Genomic DNA, 15,597 nt, shown 5'->3' with positions numbered 1-15,597 from the left:
TTCTGATAGTTTGTGTCTTTATTGTCATTTGTTTCCAGGAACCTTTTGATTTCCTCCTTGATTTCATCTCGGACCCACTGGTTATTGAGTATGAGGCTGTTTAATTTCCAGGTGTTAAAGTGTTTCTTCTGAGTCCCGTTGGAATTCACAAATAATTTCAGAGCCTTGTGGTCAGCGAAGGTAGTCTGCAAAATTTCTATCCTCTTGATATTATGGAGGTATGTTTTATGTGCCATCATGTAGTCTATCCTGGATAATGTCCCATGTACATTGGAGAAGAATGTGTATCTGGGCTTCTGGGGGTGGAGTGTCCACTAGGCCTCTTTCTTCCATTTCTCTTTTCAGGTCTAGTATATTCTTGTTGGATTTCAGTCTGGTTGACCTATCCATTGTTGACAAAGCCATGTTGAGGTCCCCCACAATTATTGTGTTGTTATTGATATTATTTTTCAGATTTGTCAACAATTGTATTAAATATTTTTCTGGCATATATGTTTAGGAGAGTTATTTCTTCCTGCTCTACATACCCCTTGATTAATATGAAATGTCCATCTTTGTTCCTTACAACCTTCCTGAGTATAAAGTTTGCATTATCTGATATTATTATGGCCACTCCAGCTTTTTTATGGGTGTTTTTTGCTTGAATAATTTTTCTCCAGTCTTTTATTTTGAGTCTATGTTTGTTCTGACTATTCAGGTGCATTTCTTGTAGGCAGCAGAATGTTGGATTGAGTTTTTTGACCCATTTAGCCACTCTGTGTCTCTTAACTGGTGCATTTAGTCCATTGACATTGAGAGAAAGAATTGTCCTGGGAGTTAGTGCCATCTTTATATCGGAGTTTGGTGTGTCTGTTGGTCAGTCTTGTTTTAAAGTAGGCCATTCAGTTTTTCTTTTAAGAATGGTTTTGAGTTTGTAAAGTTTCTGAGCTGTTGTTTGTCTGTGAAACCATGTATTGTTCCTTCAAACCTGAAAGTGAGTTTTGCTGGGTGCAGTATTCTAGGTGAAGCATTTATTTCATTGAGTCTTGTCACTATGTCCCATAACTGTCTTCTGGCCTTGAGTGTTTCCGGTTACAGGTCTGCAGTAAATCTCAAGGATGTTCCCTTGAATGTAATTTCTCTTTTTGATCTTGCTGCTTTCAGAATTCTGTCTCTATCTGTGGGATTCGTCTTTGTGACTAGGATGTGTCTTGGGGTGTTTTTTCTGGGGTCTCTTTTAGTTGGTCCTTTTCGGCGATGCAGGATTTTATCACATGTATTCATTAGCTCTGGTATTTTCTCTTTAAAGATGTTCTTGACCATTGATTCTTCTTGGAGATTTACTTACTGGATCTCTGGGACTCCAATGATTCTTAAGTTGTTTCTGTTGAGCTTATCATAGACTTCTATTTTCATCTGTTCCCATTCTTTGAGTAATTCTTCCATTGTTTGATCATTTGCTTTAAGGCTTTTTTTTTTTCAATTTCTTCTGCTGTATGGAATTGGTATTCATCTCATCTTCCAGTGTACTAATTCTATCCTCAGCTGCTGTTAACCCATGGGAAAACTCAACCATGTTTTTCTTCAATTCATCTACTGAGTTTTTCAGACATGTTATTTGACCTGAAATTTCAGTTTGGAGTTTTCTGATTTCTATCTTCATATTCTCTTGATTCTTATTAGTGTTCTCCTCTATACTTTCTTTGAGTTCTTTGAACATCTTCCATATTTCGACTTTAAACTCCTTATCTGAGAGACTGACTAGTTGGTTGGTTATGTTCAAGTCATCAGAATTGCTATCATCATTCTTTATGTCTGGTGCTGGCCTGTGTTGTTTCCCCATTGTCACACTTGTATTGTGGGTTTTTCTATGTGCTATGGTTTTATTCATTGACTAAATGATGTGCACCGCCGGGAATCGAAGCGGAGCAGCCATGCTCCTCTGGCTTCACCCTTTCTGGGCTTGTAAAGTCACCTCCAGGGAAGGCTCCAGAGAGGGCAAGCCATCCTCAGATGAGCCACAGACAGAATGAAATTGGGCCAAAAATGGAGTACAGCACAGAAGACAGGTAGATAGGGGTGCTGGCATCTGAGTTCCAACAGCGTTCAGCGGCTTCCCCTTTCTGGGCGTGTAAGCTCACCTCCAGGGAAGGCTCCAGGGAAGGTGAGCCATCCACAGATGAGCCACACACAGGGTGAAATCAGGCCAAAAATGGAGCACAGCACAGAAGACAGGCAGATAAGGGTGCTGGCATCTGAGTTTCAGCAGAGTTCAGTGGATTTTCTTTTCTGGGCTTTTAAAGTCAGCCATTTCTTTCTCACTCATTCATTCGCTGGGTAGCTTCAGAATGCAGTTTTTTGGGGGTTCACTTCCCAGGGCTCTGAGGAGAGCTTCAAGGATTCAGAAAAGACAGAGAAGCACAGGACAGGCCTCCCTTCAGGTCCTCCGTTTCCTCAGAAGAAGCACAGCAGGGCGGAGACTCCGCAGGTAGAGCAATGAGCACTCCACCTGGCAATCCTCAGAGTCAGCCATTTCTTACTCTGTGATTGAATTTTAAGGGAATGTTTTTCAACCTTTTTGTGCAAAGGCACAATTTTTTCATAAAAAAAAAAAACAGGCACACCACCATTAGAAAATGTTAAAAAAATTTAACTCTGTTCTTATATTGACTATATATAGTAATTCTCTTGAATAGGAATCAAATAAACACAAATAAATTATTTTATAATTACTTTATTATGAAATAATCTTAATGACTGGTCTATTTTTGAGCCAAAGTCACATGTTCCAGATGAAATTGAGAGTTTTTTCATGGTACACCAGACAATATCTTACAGCACACTAGTGTGCCGTTGCACAGTGGTTGAAAAATGCTGTTTTAAAGTACATTCTTTCCTATCGTTATTGATGTACAAAAAGGTCGTAGATGTTTGCATGTTAATTTTGTAGACTACCACTTTGCTATATGAGTCTATTGTTTCTAGAAGCTTTTTGGTAGAGTCTTTAGGATTTCCTAAATATAGTATCATATCATCTGCAAACAGTGAGAGCTTGACTTCTTTCTTTCCTATCTGAATGCCCTTGATCTCTTTATCTTGCCTCATCACTATGGCAAGAACTTTCAGCACAATGTTGAATAGGAGTGGTGAGAGAGGGAAGCCTTGTCTTGTATCAGATTTTAGAGGAATGGCATTTAGTTTATCTCCATTGAAATTAATGTTTGCTATTGGCTTGTGGTAGATGGCCTTGACTATATTGAGAAAATTTCCTTCCATTCCCATCTTGATGAGAGGTTTTTATCAAGCATGGGTATTGGACCTTATTACCTTATTGAATGCTTTCTCTGCATTTATTGGTATAATCATATGGTTTTTATTTTTCTTTTTGTTGATATGGTTTATTATGTTGATTGATTTATGTATGTTACACCGTCCTTGCATTCCTGGAATGAAACCTCTTTGTTCATGGTGTATGACCTTCTTGATGAGGCATTATATTCTATTTGGAAGGATTTTGTTGACGATCTTTGTATCTGGGATATTGGTCTGTAGTTTTCATTTTTAGCAGCATCTCTGTCTGGTTTTAATGTCAATGTTATGTTAGCTTCATAAAAACTATTTGGGAGTATTCCTGATTCTTCAATTTCATGAAAGAGCCTGAAAAGGATTGAAAGTAGTTCCTCTTGAAAGGTTTGAAAGAATTTGTTAGTGAATACACTGGGCCTGGGCTTTTGTTTTGGGGGAGACTTTTGATGATCATTTTAATATCCTTAATAGTCATGGATCTGTTTAGATATGCTAGATCAGCCTGGTTTAACTGTGGAAGATTATGAGAGTCCAGGAATTTATCCATTTCCTCTTGGTTCTCATGTTTCATGGTATAGATTTTCTCAAAGTAGTCTCTGATTACTCTTTAAATCTCTGCAGTAACTGTAGTGATCTCCCTCTTTTCATTTCTAATCCAATTTATTAAGTTTCTCTCTCTCCATTTCTTTGTGAGTTTTTGTTAGTGCTTTATCTATCTTGTTTATTGTATAGATTTGCATTAATGTACAAATTTAATGCAATCCCTCTAAAGATACTCATGACATTCTTTAAAGAAGTGGATCATACATTTCTGAAATTCATTTGGAATACTAAATACCCACGAATAGCTAAAGCAACCCTTGGGAAAAGAAATAAAGGAGGCATCACTTTTCCCAACTTTAAATTGTATTACAAACCTATAGTTATTAAAACCGCATGGTATTGGAATAAAGAAAACCATCAGATCAGCGGAATAGACTTGAATATTCAAAGAATGTTCCTCAGATATACAATAACTTAATCTTTGATAAAGGGGTAAGAATTGCAAAATGGAGCAAGAAAAACCTCTTGAACAATTGGTTTTGGCACATCTTGAAAAAAGTGAACTGAGACCTCCATCTAACATCATGAACAAAGGTCAAATCCAAATGGATTACAGGCGTTTATATCAGACTCAAAAGCATAAGGTATATAGAACAACATGTAGGTAAAACACTCCATGACTTTAAGACTAAAGGCATCTTCAAGGAGAATACACTACTGTCCAAATAGTGGAAGCAGAGATAAACAGATGGGATTATATTAAACTGTGAAGTTTCTGAACCTCAAAGAAATCGTGCCTAGAATACAAATCCACCCACATAATGGGAGAAACTATTTACCTAATACCCATCAGATAAGGGCTCATATCTAATATAAACAAGGTACTGACTGAACTTAACAACAACAACAAAAAAACTAACCGCATCAATAAGTTGGGAGAAGAAATGAACAGAGACTTCCTCAAAGAAGAAATGCAAATGGATAAAAGGCACAGGAAAAAAAATGCTCCACATAATTAATTATCAGGTACTATCTCATGCCACAGAGACAGGCACACATCAGAGAAAGTAAGAACTATCAGTGCTGGCGGGATGGATGTGGGGAGAAAGGAACTCTCATTCACTTCTGGTTGGAATGCAGTCTAGTTGAGCCTTTATGGAAAACAGTATGGAAATTCCTTAAAAACTGGAAATTGAGAGCTCACATATGATCCAGCTATACCACTCCTAGGAATATACCCTAGGAACACAAAAATACAATTCAAAAATCCCTTCCTCATACCTATATTTATTGCAGTACAATTTGCAATAGCCAGACTCTGAAAACAACCTAGATGCCTTTTAATAATAAACGGCTAAAGAAACTGTGGTACACAGTTTTGTGCAGCCACCAGGAGAGATGAAATCATGAATTTTTCCTATATATGGATGTACATGGGATCTATTATGCTGAGTGAAATAAGTCAGAGGGAGAGAGATGGATACAGAATAGTTTAAATCATCTATGGATTTTAAGAAAAATAAAAGACATTATTGTAATAATGCCCAGAGACAATTGAGATGAGGGCTGGAAGGACTGGCTCTTAATATGAAGCTCATTACAAAGTGTGGTGAGTGCAGTTAGAGAAGTAACTACACTGACAATTATGGTGACAGTGTTAATGAGTAAGAGAATTAGTATTCCTGTCTCGAATACGGGGGAGGGGGAGGGAGATTGGGGACTTTGGTAAGAGGAATGTTGCACTGGTGAAGAGGGGTGCTCTTTTTATGACTGAAACCCAATTACAATCATATTTGTTATTAAGATGCTTAAATAAAGATAATATTTAAAAAAATCAAATAAGATTAAATGCATGGGAAAAAAGAAGGGGGAATGTGAGGAGGAAAAAAGTAATAGAAATACCAATATAGAAAGAATATAAAATGGTGAAAAGGAAAAAGAAAAGTTCCACTTCTGAGTAAATTGCACAAAGAAGTTAAAGTAGGGACACACACACACACACACACATGTTCAAAAAATTTAAGAATCAGAGAAAAGTACATGGGTAAAGATGGTTTCCCTGCACCACATATGTTCTTCTGAGCCCTACCAGAATTGATCTCTAAGCACAGAGTCAGCTAACATCCCTGAGCACCACTGGATGTAGCCCAACTGTAAAAATCACCCCATACTAATCCCAGGAGAACAAGTTTGAATCAAGGTCTATGGTCACGCATGAAATAATCTAAACCAGGCGGAGGGTGAAACTACATGCTGTCTGGCAGTCTTCTACTTAGTATGGAGAGCAAGCTGCCTTCCTATAATAAACCCCCCTTAGGAGAGACAAGTAACTTAGCTGCCTTCCTATAATAAACCCCCCTTAGGTGGGGAAATAAACTCACCCAAATTTACAAGTAAGACAATCTCTGTTTTGGGGTAAACAAACATACAAAGGAACCAGGGATGATCTTTGTTTGAGGTAAAATAAGGTGTAACTTAACATCCAACTCCCCAAAAATTTAATATGATTTTTAAGTCAGAGTTAGGTGAGATTGTTTTTAGAGACTTTAAATTCCATCTCTGATGCCACTGATTACATACCAAGAGGTATCCAGATCTGGTGCTACTGAGTATGAACCCTGTTAAATTTAAAAACAAGTCACATTTTACAACTTCATTCATCGTAAAATATTAAAGTATTGGTAAATTTTCAAACTCACTGCAGTAGAAACAAGTTTTCCAAAATTGTACACCTAACTTTGATCATCAGTTACAAATGCTGCCAGTTCCTTTTCTTGAAATGACAAGTTTCATTCTTTTGAAGAAAAAAAAAGGCCTTTGTCACATACTCAAGTTTGAATAAACAAAGTTTGTCAATCATTCTTGCCAGTAACAATGGCATGCCATGGAAGAAGGAAGCAACTTGACTTAAATAACACAAATGTTTTTCTGAGAGCTAGGCTATATGTTACCATACAAAGATGCTTTGAGTGTTTTATTTTTTCTTTCATCCCAGAATATTTTCTATAAAAATGTTTGCTCAAGAATAGAAATGGGGGCCGGAGAGATAGCATGGAGGTAAGGTGTTTGCTTTGCATGCAGAAAGTCGGTGGTTCGAATCCCGGCATCCCATATGGTCCCCTGAGCCTACCAGGAGTGATTTGTGAGCATAGAGCCAGGAGTAACCCATGAGTGGCGCCAGGTGTGACCCAAACCCCCCCCCAAAAAAAAGAATAGAAATGGGATCAAATTGAACGCATTTACCACCTCATTAAAGTCATCAGGTGAAGTTGGCCTCATTGATTCCTCTGCTGTGACTCGATGAGATAGGAATACAGATGGGTTCTACAAAGGCTGCCTTCACTCTTTCTCCCTCTTGTCTTCAGACCATCAGTCCAAATAACAGCATAGTAGAAAGGTCCAATAATATCTTGGTGCTAAGACAATGATAATTGTGACTTTGTGAACACTGCTGAGAGTCTTAGGGACCTAGACATCTATAGTTCCCAATCCTTCTACAAAACCATACTTCTGCAGGGAAAAGCAACATGAGGGCAGTGAGGTGAGGCTGCTTTTAAAGTAAAGAGGTTGAGGTTTAAGTCCTGGATTTGCTTTTTCCTCTCGAAGTGACCTGGGATAAACTGTGCCATATTTCTAAGAGACTCTTTCTCATAGGAAAAAATGGAACCTACACAACCTGTAGTTGAAGGGTATTCAAGGGGAGGAACAAAATATGTTCTAAAAATCAATTCAATTCATTCATTCATCAAGTTTCATTCATCTTCCTGGACATTTGTAGGAGGACTTAGAGACAACTACATCAATTTCTGCTGGTATGTGGGGCTACAAATCAATGGGTACATCCTTCTCAAATGGCAATTGAAAAGGAAATGGGCACAGTTGAAAAAGAATTTTGGCTCAAACAAAGCTCCTTTATTCTGCCCAGACTTGAAAGGCCAGCCAACAGAGTGCTTAAAGAAAAGCTGCTTATCTTGCAGGGGTCTCATTTTTAAGTTCAACAGAGTGACAGGGTTTCTCCCTGACTGCAACCTCAGGCTGTATGGAATTATACCCTGACATGTGTCCCATATCTCATTAGCATGTTAGATTTTCACATGCTCAGAAAGCACTATCTCTGAGTGTGGTTTCTAATATTTAAATGAGGAGAAAGCCTGCCTGACTTCAACTGACTACCAGCTATTTGTGTGGAGGGTGAGGGTGGGGGTAGGGGTATAAGGGGGGGGGGTTATCCATGGGTTACTCTTGACTCTGTACTCAGGGATTATAACAGACAGTGCTCATGGGACCAAGCCACTGGGCTACTGGGATGCCAGGGATCAAACTTGTGTTGGCACTGTGCAAAGCAAAGGGGTTGTCTTGACACAGTTGGTTTGGCCTGGTTTTTTTTCTGTCCAACCCAACCCTTTATTCCAGAACATTCTGCCACCTCATTCCTTTGAGATAAGATGCCCAAGGGAAAACAGTTAGATTCCTTTCTTTGAAGACTCATGCAAGAAAGGAGTGGGCTCTGGCTGCAAAGAGAACCTGAGTTTTCGCTTAACTCATTAGCATTGAGTACATACCCTCCTCTTGTATCCACTCTGCTCAATTGGTTATGTGGGGGTGTATATTGCTGCAGAGGAGAAGATAAAGAGCCAGAGAGAGAGAGCACAGGCATTAGGGCACTTCCTTTGCACAAGGCTGACCCAGGGTTGATCTCCTGTATATGGTCCCCTGAGGTCCATTGAGTGAGCCCTGAGCATATAGCCAAGAGTAACCCCTGAATACTTGGAAGATATGGTCCTCAAATTCTTCCCCCCAAATAAATAAAATAAATAGATATTATTGACTTGAGTTACACTGCTATAAATGAAATTGGTCCCTGTTGGGGTCACTAGCTCCCCAACCTTGAATCACCTCTTTCGCCCTGCCTGCTCCCCTTCTTCCTTTCCTCTAGTTAAGGATTCCTGAGTCATTCTAAGAATGACTTTGATCATGATCAAATATTTCCAAAAGAAAATCACCCTCATATGTTTTGAGATTATATTGACTCTCCAAAGAGAAAGAGTCCACTTGGCCTTTATAATCAGGGCATTCTGTGGGTAGGTACCCCAGGGTGCATTGGCTGTTTAACATTCCCTGATCAGGCTTTGATCTGGGACTAAAATCTCAAGACAGCTGCTTTAGATGTTCATCCATTCAACTGGAGCCAATTTAAGGCAGGAATGAAACTTAAGGGTGAGATGAGAACTGTCTCCACACTCTGCTGTCTGCTAGCTGGCCCTTCTTGGCCCTCAGGGGGACCATGAGTTCCAGCCATCTAACAGGCCTTATCTGCTTGTTAGAAAGAGTCCACCACCTGTCTGTTTAATCCATTACCCCAGAACCACACTTGAGAAATAGCCAGAAGAGGAGGTTGTGAAACGCAGTGTTTATAATGAAATTGAAGATCGATGAAATAATAAAAAAAAAGCCTAAAGCAAAGATTAGTATTGATTGGGCCTCTCAGAGAACATTGTTAGCAAGAGATCAGAGCATGCTTCCTCTATGTAAAAGAAATGAAAACCTAGACTAGGAAGAAGCCTTGGACGTGGGTTGTTCACTAAGACATTATGGGACCAGCAAGGTACACAGAGAAGTCAGCCATATTAAGCTTTACACCCCAGCATTAGTGCTGTGAGCTGGAGATACTAATAAGCTCCACTCTGCCTCCTCCTTACTAGCAGAAGACATTAGGCTTGTTATAAGTTAGATCACCAGGGCAGGGGTGGGGGAGAGCACTGTGGCTTAGAACATGCATCCACCAATTAAGCCCTTTTTTCTTGGTGTCTCAGGAAAAGTGCGGCAGGTTTGGTCACCTCAGGAGTGTGACTTTCCCCCTCAGATGACAAAATCTGGACCCAGCTGATAGGCAATGAGAAGCTGGAGTTTGAAGCCCTCCCACCCATCTCACAGATCACATAGGAAAATTGATCAATGATTTTGTTTGTTAGGACTGGAACCTGGGAACAGATGCAGCCCTCTAGGGCTCAGTCTTTGTTGGGTGCCCCAGATGCCTTCCTGCTATATCGATCATGTGGATTCACACACACAGACTGCATACTTCCACTTAGCACTCAAAAGTCATGTTCCAAGACATCTCCAAAAGCTTCCTCCATGCAGGAAAAGGATGTGCCTCTGATTTTCCCAGTTTTCCAAGATGTGCCAGGGGGCTGCCTTGCATTTGAGGTTCAAGAAATAACCATTCATTGAGGGAAAAGGAAGTATTTTTCTGTCCTTACAGTTTTAATGCAGAGAAAAACAAAGTAGAATGTACAATGTACATCTCAGGGAGGGAGACACATTAACTTTACATGTTGAGCTCTTCCGAAATGGGGAACTTTGAAGCTTACTCCCTGCTCCCCCCCCCCCAACACACACACTGCTTCCAGGGAAAATTGTAGTTCTAAGTGGAATTCTCCCACACAGGGAAGTGGGGAGGGGGGAGGAATGTGAACCTGGGAGGTGAGAAGCAGATGGGGACAGTTGCAACAATGATGTGGGTGCCAACACTAGGAGGAAAGGATGGATTGAGCCGGGTTTGGGTGCAGATTTAGTGAACAAGCAGGTCACACAGAGATGGGGTTCAATCCCCAGAAAAAAAAAACAAATAAACAAGTTGGCACTCCAGAGGACTGTGTGGGGCTCTGAGAGTAGGGTCTGGATTTCTAATAAATACTTAGGGCATGCTCAGTTTGATGCCACACTTGTAAGTAGCAAGGGGAGGATGCTTTTGAGAGGACAAAGGCATGTGAAAGCTTTGAGATTTTCTATCTTTCCAAGGATGCTTTTTGTCTAGGGCAAATTTCTTCCCTCTCTACAGGAAATAGGGTCAGTAACTGGAGAAATGGAGATAATCCTGCACATCACGGCACTATGGTGCTTCCTTCTTCCAAGTGATGCAAAGTGCCACATGTAATGTAACTACTTTTCTTTCCTCATGTACCAAATGAGCACACCAGTCCCTCATATCTGGAAACCTAGCAATTCTCTGCATGGAGGAAAAAGTCCTGGAGCTTTGAATTTGCAAATATGACCACATGGAAGCTTGTGTCTTAGGGGTCTGGGCTACTCCTGAGATACCCACTTACTGTTTTCCCTTCTTTGGCAGGAGAAAATCTGTGCCTTCAAGATCCATGGTCAGGAGTTGCCGTTTGAGGCTGTGGTGCTCAACAAGACGTCGGGAGAAGGCCAGCTCCGTGCCTGGAGTCCCATTGACTGTGAGGTCCAAAAAGAGTACACATTCATCATCCAGGCCTACGACTGTGGAGTTGGGCCCCGGGAGACTGCCTGGAAAAAGTCACACAAGTGAGTGGCCCACTGCTTCTGGACTCCATCTTTATATGATCCAACATACATGAACCTGAGGTCCCAGCCCCTGTACTTTAGTTGCTCAGTCCCTAAAGGCCCTACCAAGAGTGATCCCTGAGTGAAGGCAGAACAAGGAGTAGTAAGCCCTGGACACTGCCGGATATGACCCCTAAAACAAAACAAAAAAATAATGAGTGGCTCTATTCTTACAGCATGGAGTGGGGATAGAACTAAGGAAGAAAGGAATTGGGGAAGGGAGATGAATAGAGGAATGTTACCCAAAATTGTGTAACCAGAGGTTAGGGACAAAGCTCAGATGAGAGGCCCTGAGTCTACCCCAGAACTGCATGTGCTTATTTTCCCAGTCACCTAGACCTCTGGGTTTGATGTGATGGCCCCAAGCACCTGAGTACCAAGGATGGTCAGAGCATAGGAAGAGGTTTGTGGGGTGGGTTCATCTCTCATGAGATGACATGAGATGAGAACACTCAAGTAATAGAATTGGGTGATTAACTGGGCCTTTCTCAACTACCTTAGCCCTGGAGCCCCAAAGATGACCCCCCCCCTCCCATGAATGGTCAAGAGGACTGTGCGATTTTTGTGTCCCTTCACTTCTTCCTTCCTGCCTGTGCTTCAGAGCTGTGGTCCACATACAGGTGAAGGACATCAATGAGTTTGCCCCCACCTTTAAGGAGCCAGCCTACAAGGCTGTGGTGACAGAGGGCAAGATCTACGACAGTATCCTGCAGGTGGAAGCAGTAGATGAGGACTGCTCCCCACAGTAACAGCCAGATCTGCAGCTATGAAATCGTCACGACCCGACGTGCCTTTTGCCATAGACAGAAATGGTGAGTGTCTCAGAGGGTGGGGGCAGGGGTAGTCTGGTCCCTCAGGGATCACAGTCAAGGTCAGCTCTGCCCTCAAGTTTTCACAGGGCAGGGCAAGGAACAACTCCATCACTCCTTCTAGCATCACAGGGAGCAGAGTATGGCAAAGCTCCTTCTGACTCGGCCTGCCCTAGAGGGGAGTGTCTTAAGTGAGAAGCAACCTGGCTAGTTACAAATAAACTCTCAGAACTCCTCAGATACCATCTTGGTGAACACAGCATGGAGAACTCAGTGTACCACCAGAGACTGGCATGTCAGTCGGATATACTAGCATTGTGCAATGACACAAGTACCTCTTTCCTTATTAAAAACTGATACCATTTTTTACCCCATTCCCACAGTACACTTTCTACCCTCCAGGCAAATCTATATGAGAAGGGTGGAGAATTTGAAACACCTTATATACACTGGAGAGTCTTAAGCCCTTGCTAATGATTTTTGAGAATTTCCATCCTAGTGAGAATGAAAAATAAACCCTCCCAACTCCCCCAATCCCAAATGGAATAGAATTGAAATCAGTCTTATCAAAACTTTGGCTAGTTCCCTAGTACTGTTAGCAACAGTTCAATACCCTACCCAGTCAACTAAGCCCACTTTGATTTCAAATTTCAATATCTTGATATTAATCAAGTGATAATGACTTGCCAAGTATACTGTTTAATTAGTACCAATGGTTCCTAGGTATTATGTCTATAATCCCATCTTGTTTCAAATAAGATCTAGGCACTGCCCAAATAAAGCACCATTTGCTAGTCTATAGTTCACTTATTCTGTAATTATTTAATAAGTGCCAGAGCTGGTACTGGGCACTGGGCACAGAGATAGAAGAAAATTTAAGAGACCAGGGCCTGCCACATGAAAGTTACGTTTCAGTGAGTAAAATCAAAAGAAAAAGAGAAGTATCAAGGGGAATCACCTGTTATGCACAAAACTATTGTGAATCAGAGTTAGGAAATTATTTTGCTCTAAGTTGCCCTGTAGCCAATGCCTGAAGAAAAGTACCATCAGCTACCTGTGAGTCTTCAGCAGATATCAGTACTTTCAGCTATGGAATGAGGTAAGCATTTATTTGAACTCGATCCATCCATCCACAACCTGATAACTGTAATGTATCCCACTGGGCATAGAAGCCTCATCCCGGAACACTGGGAGCCTCTGCTCTGCCCTGCAAGATGAAATTAATATGCACAAGTCAATAAAACAAAAACCCAAGTAAGTCTCTTTCCTTGTCAAATGATAAAACAAGTGGAAATGTCACACACTCAGGCCACAGCTAGAGGCTAATCATGCAGAAGACCAGGACCAGTGCAAAAGGAGGCAAAGAGGGAAATGCTGGGCATTGACTAAAGTTTGGGTCAGCATTACAAAGGTCATTTCAAGTAGAAGGGCCTGTCAGAACTATTTTCTGGTAGCCTTTTCCTTCCGGCTCTTTGAAATGGTTGATTCTCATCTTACACACATCAAATACAGGCACAAACATCAAACATGTAGGTGTAGGCACAATGCACTTAACACATCAAACACAAATACATGTGCACACATATCAGAAACACACATATATTCACACACATTAAATATGTGTGAGCATACATAATGCACATAAAATATGAAGCTTAGGGCCGGGGAGAGATAGCACAGTGGCGTTTGCCTTGCAAACAGCCGATCCAGGACCAAAGGTGGTTGGTTCGAATCCCGGTGTCCCATATGGTCCCCCGTGCCTGCCAGGAGCTATTTCTCAGCAGACAGCCAGGAGTAACCCCTGAGCACCGCTGGGTGTGACCCAAAAACCAAAAAATATATATATATGAAGCTTAAATACACATGTATACACATCAGATACATATGTATGCACCACAATATATACACACATAGGACACCTTATTCAGAACACATCAACTTCAAGTGCAGACACACACTCTGTTCCATTAAATAGCTATTAAGCATTTTTCTCTTCTGAGTTTGTGTTCCCTTATGATCAGTGCCTGAATGGAACTTGGGGAGTGACAAGTCCTTGAGGAAGACCAAGAGTAGATAAGGAGGATGTGTGTTAGTGTCCACACTCACCTGGCCTCCTGCCACAGCCCAAGGAGAGATGAGATGCAAATTCATTCATTGGAGGGTAAACTGGCCCAGTCATGGAGATAATTACTCACCTTGATGAGCCGTTTTGCTAACATATACCAATTTATTTCCCTTGCTGTCTCATTAAAAGTGAGTAATGGTCCTTTGCCAGGCCTCCGCCTCTGACACCCATTTACAATCACAGTTGAAGAGGAGAGTGGACGTTCTTGGGGAGTGTGGGTCTTGGAGTGAGAATCTCAAGAGCTGTTCATTCTCCTCAGGCAGGCCTGAGGGCCAGGTATAAGAGAGGCTCCCTTCTAATGAGCTACCCAGTTGGCCCCTATTCATCACTTCCACCTGCGACCTTCCAGATTCCTTGAGCAAGTTCTTTTATGTTTCATTCAGAGAAAGTACTGATGAGTTTGTGGCCCACTCAGTGAGCTTCTTTGTCTTTAGATCAAGGTTCCTGGCCCTGCCAACCTTTCAGGCTCTGGGCTTGGTGAGCAAGGGGAGCAGGCAGGATACAGAGACTTAGACAAAGTCAGCCTGCTGATCTGTACTCTGCCAGACAATGGTATTAACTTCCAACCTGGAAGATTGTGGTGGTGAGGTCACTGTCATTGAGGGCTGGTGTCAGATGGTGGGGACAGTGGCTGCAGACTCAGAGGGCATTGCTAGTAAATGGTGCCATGCTTGTGATAGATCTACCCTGACTCCTGCCATGAATTTTCAGGTTGAAGCTCTGAACTGGTAACTCTGAGTTGGTACACATTCTTGGTAGAAAGTTTGGAAAACTGAAAAATGTAGAAAAGAAAATCGCTTGCCCATCACCTCACCAATGACAGCCAATAGTCATGAAAGTCTTTCTTCTGTGAACTATTGAAACAGGAATAAAACCAAGCATTCCTTGCTTTTCTTTTTTCTCACTTTTTACTCAACACTCTAATAACTAGATTTTTCCATTAAAATGCTCCCTAATCACCCCCTGTTGGTGGCAAAGTTTTTGAATACAGACACTTATACTCTGGTCTTGTCCCACTTCCAGGCATTTGGTTTCTTCATCACTTTATTTTTTATATTCAGAAAACTTTTTTTGGTTTTGGGCCAACACCAGTGTGACTCAGGAGTAATTCCCAATTCTATGCTCTGGGGGTTGCTTCTATAGTTCTCAGAGGACCAGTTGTTACTGTGATAAAACCGGTCCTCTTACATTCAGAGAGCATGTGCTCCAGCCTTTAAGTTCCCTCCTCAACCATTTTTAGTACATTATAATGTAATAATACTTTTTAAAAAAATCAAAGGGCCAAAGAGATAGTTTAAGGGCAATGCAGGTGGAAGTAGATTATAATTAGAACAGAACCAAAAAGAGAGAGAAAAAAAAACAATAGAATTTTTTTCCCTGAACTTCCCCCAAAATGTTGAAAAGTGTGTCTTACCCAAATAAATGTCTCTCCCCAATACAACAAAGGATTGTAATAATTTGCTCTAGCTT

General features: G+C 41.2%; 1 protein-coding gene across 1 annotated transcript in view; it reads left to right on the top strand.

Annotated features, from left to right (window-relative positions):
* The first annotated feature begins 10,967 nt into the window (after positions 1–10,967).
* CLSTN2 (calsyntenin 2) overlaps positions 10,968–15,597 on the top strand; it is a 126,267-nt gene continuing 121,637 nt past the window's right edge. The window contains exons 1-2 of the mRNA XM_049775833.1: positions 10,968–11,154; positions 11,795–12,005. Coding sequence (XP_049631790.1) covers positions 11,960–12,005 — 46 coding nt within the window. The 5' untranslated portion in view covers positions 10,968–11,154; positions 11,795–11,959. The remainder of the gene's footprint in view (positions 11,155–11,794; positions 12,006–15,597) is intronic.

The sequence above is a fragment of the Suncus etruscus genome, chromosome 6, assembly GCF_024139225.1.
Source record: "Suncus etruscus isolate mSunEtr1 chromosome 6, mSunEtr1.pri.cur, whole genome shotgun sequence".
Classification (NCBI taxonomy): Eukaryota; Metazoa; Chordata; class Mammalia; order Eulipotyphla; family Soricidae; genus Suncus; species Suncus etruscus.
This window is presented reverse-complemented; position numbering and strand designations above follow the sequence as displayed.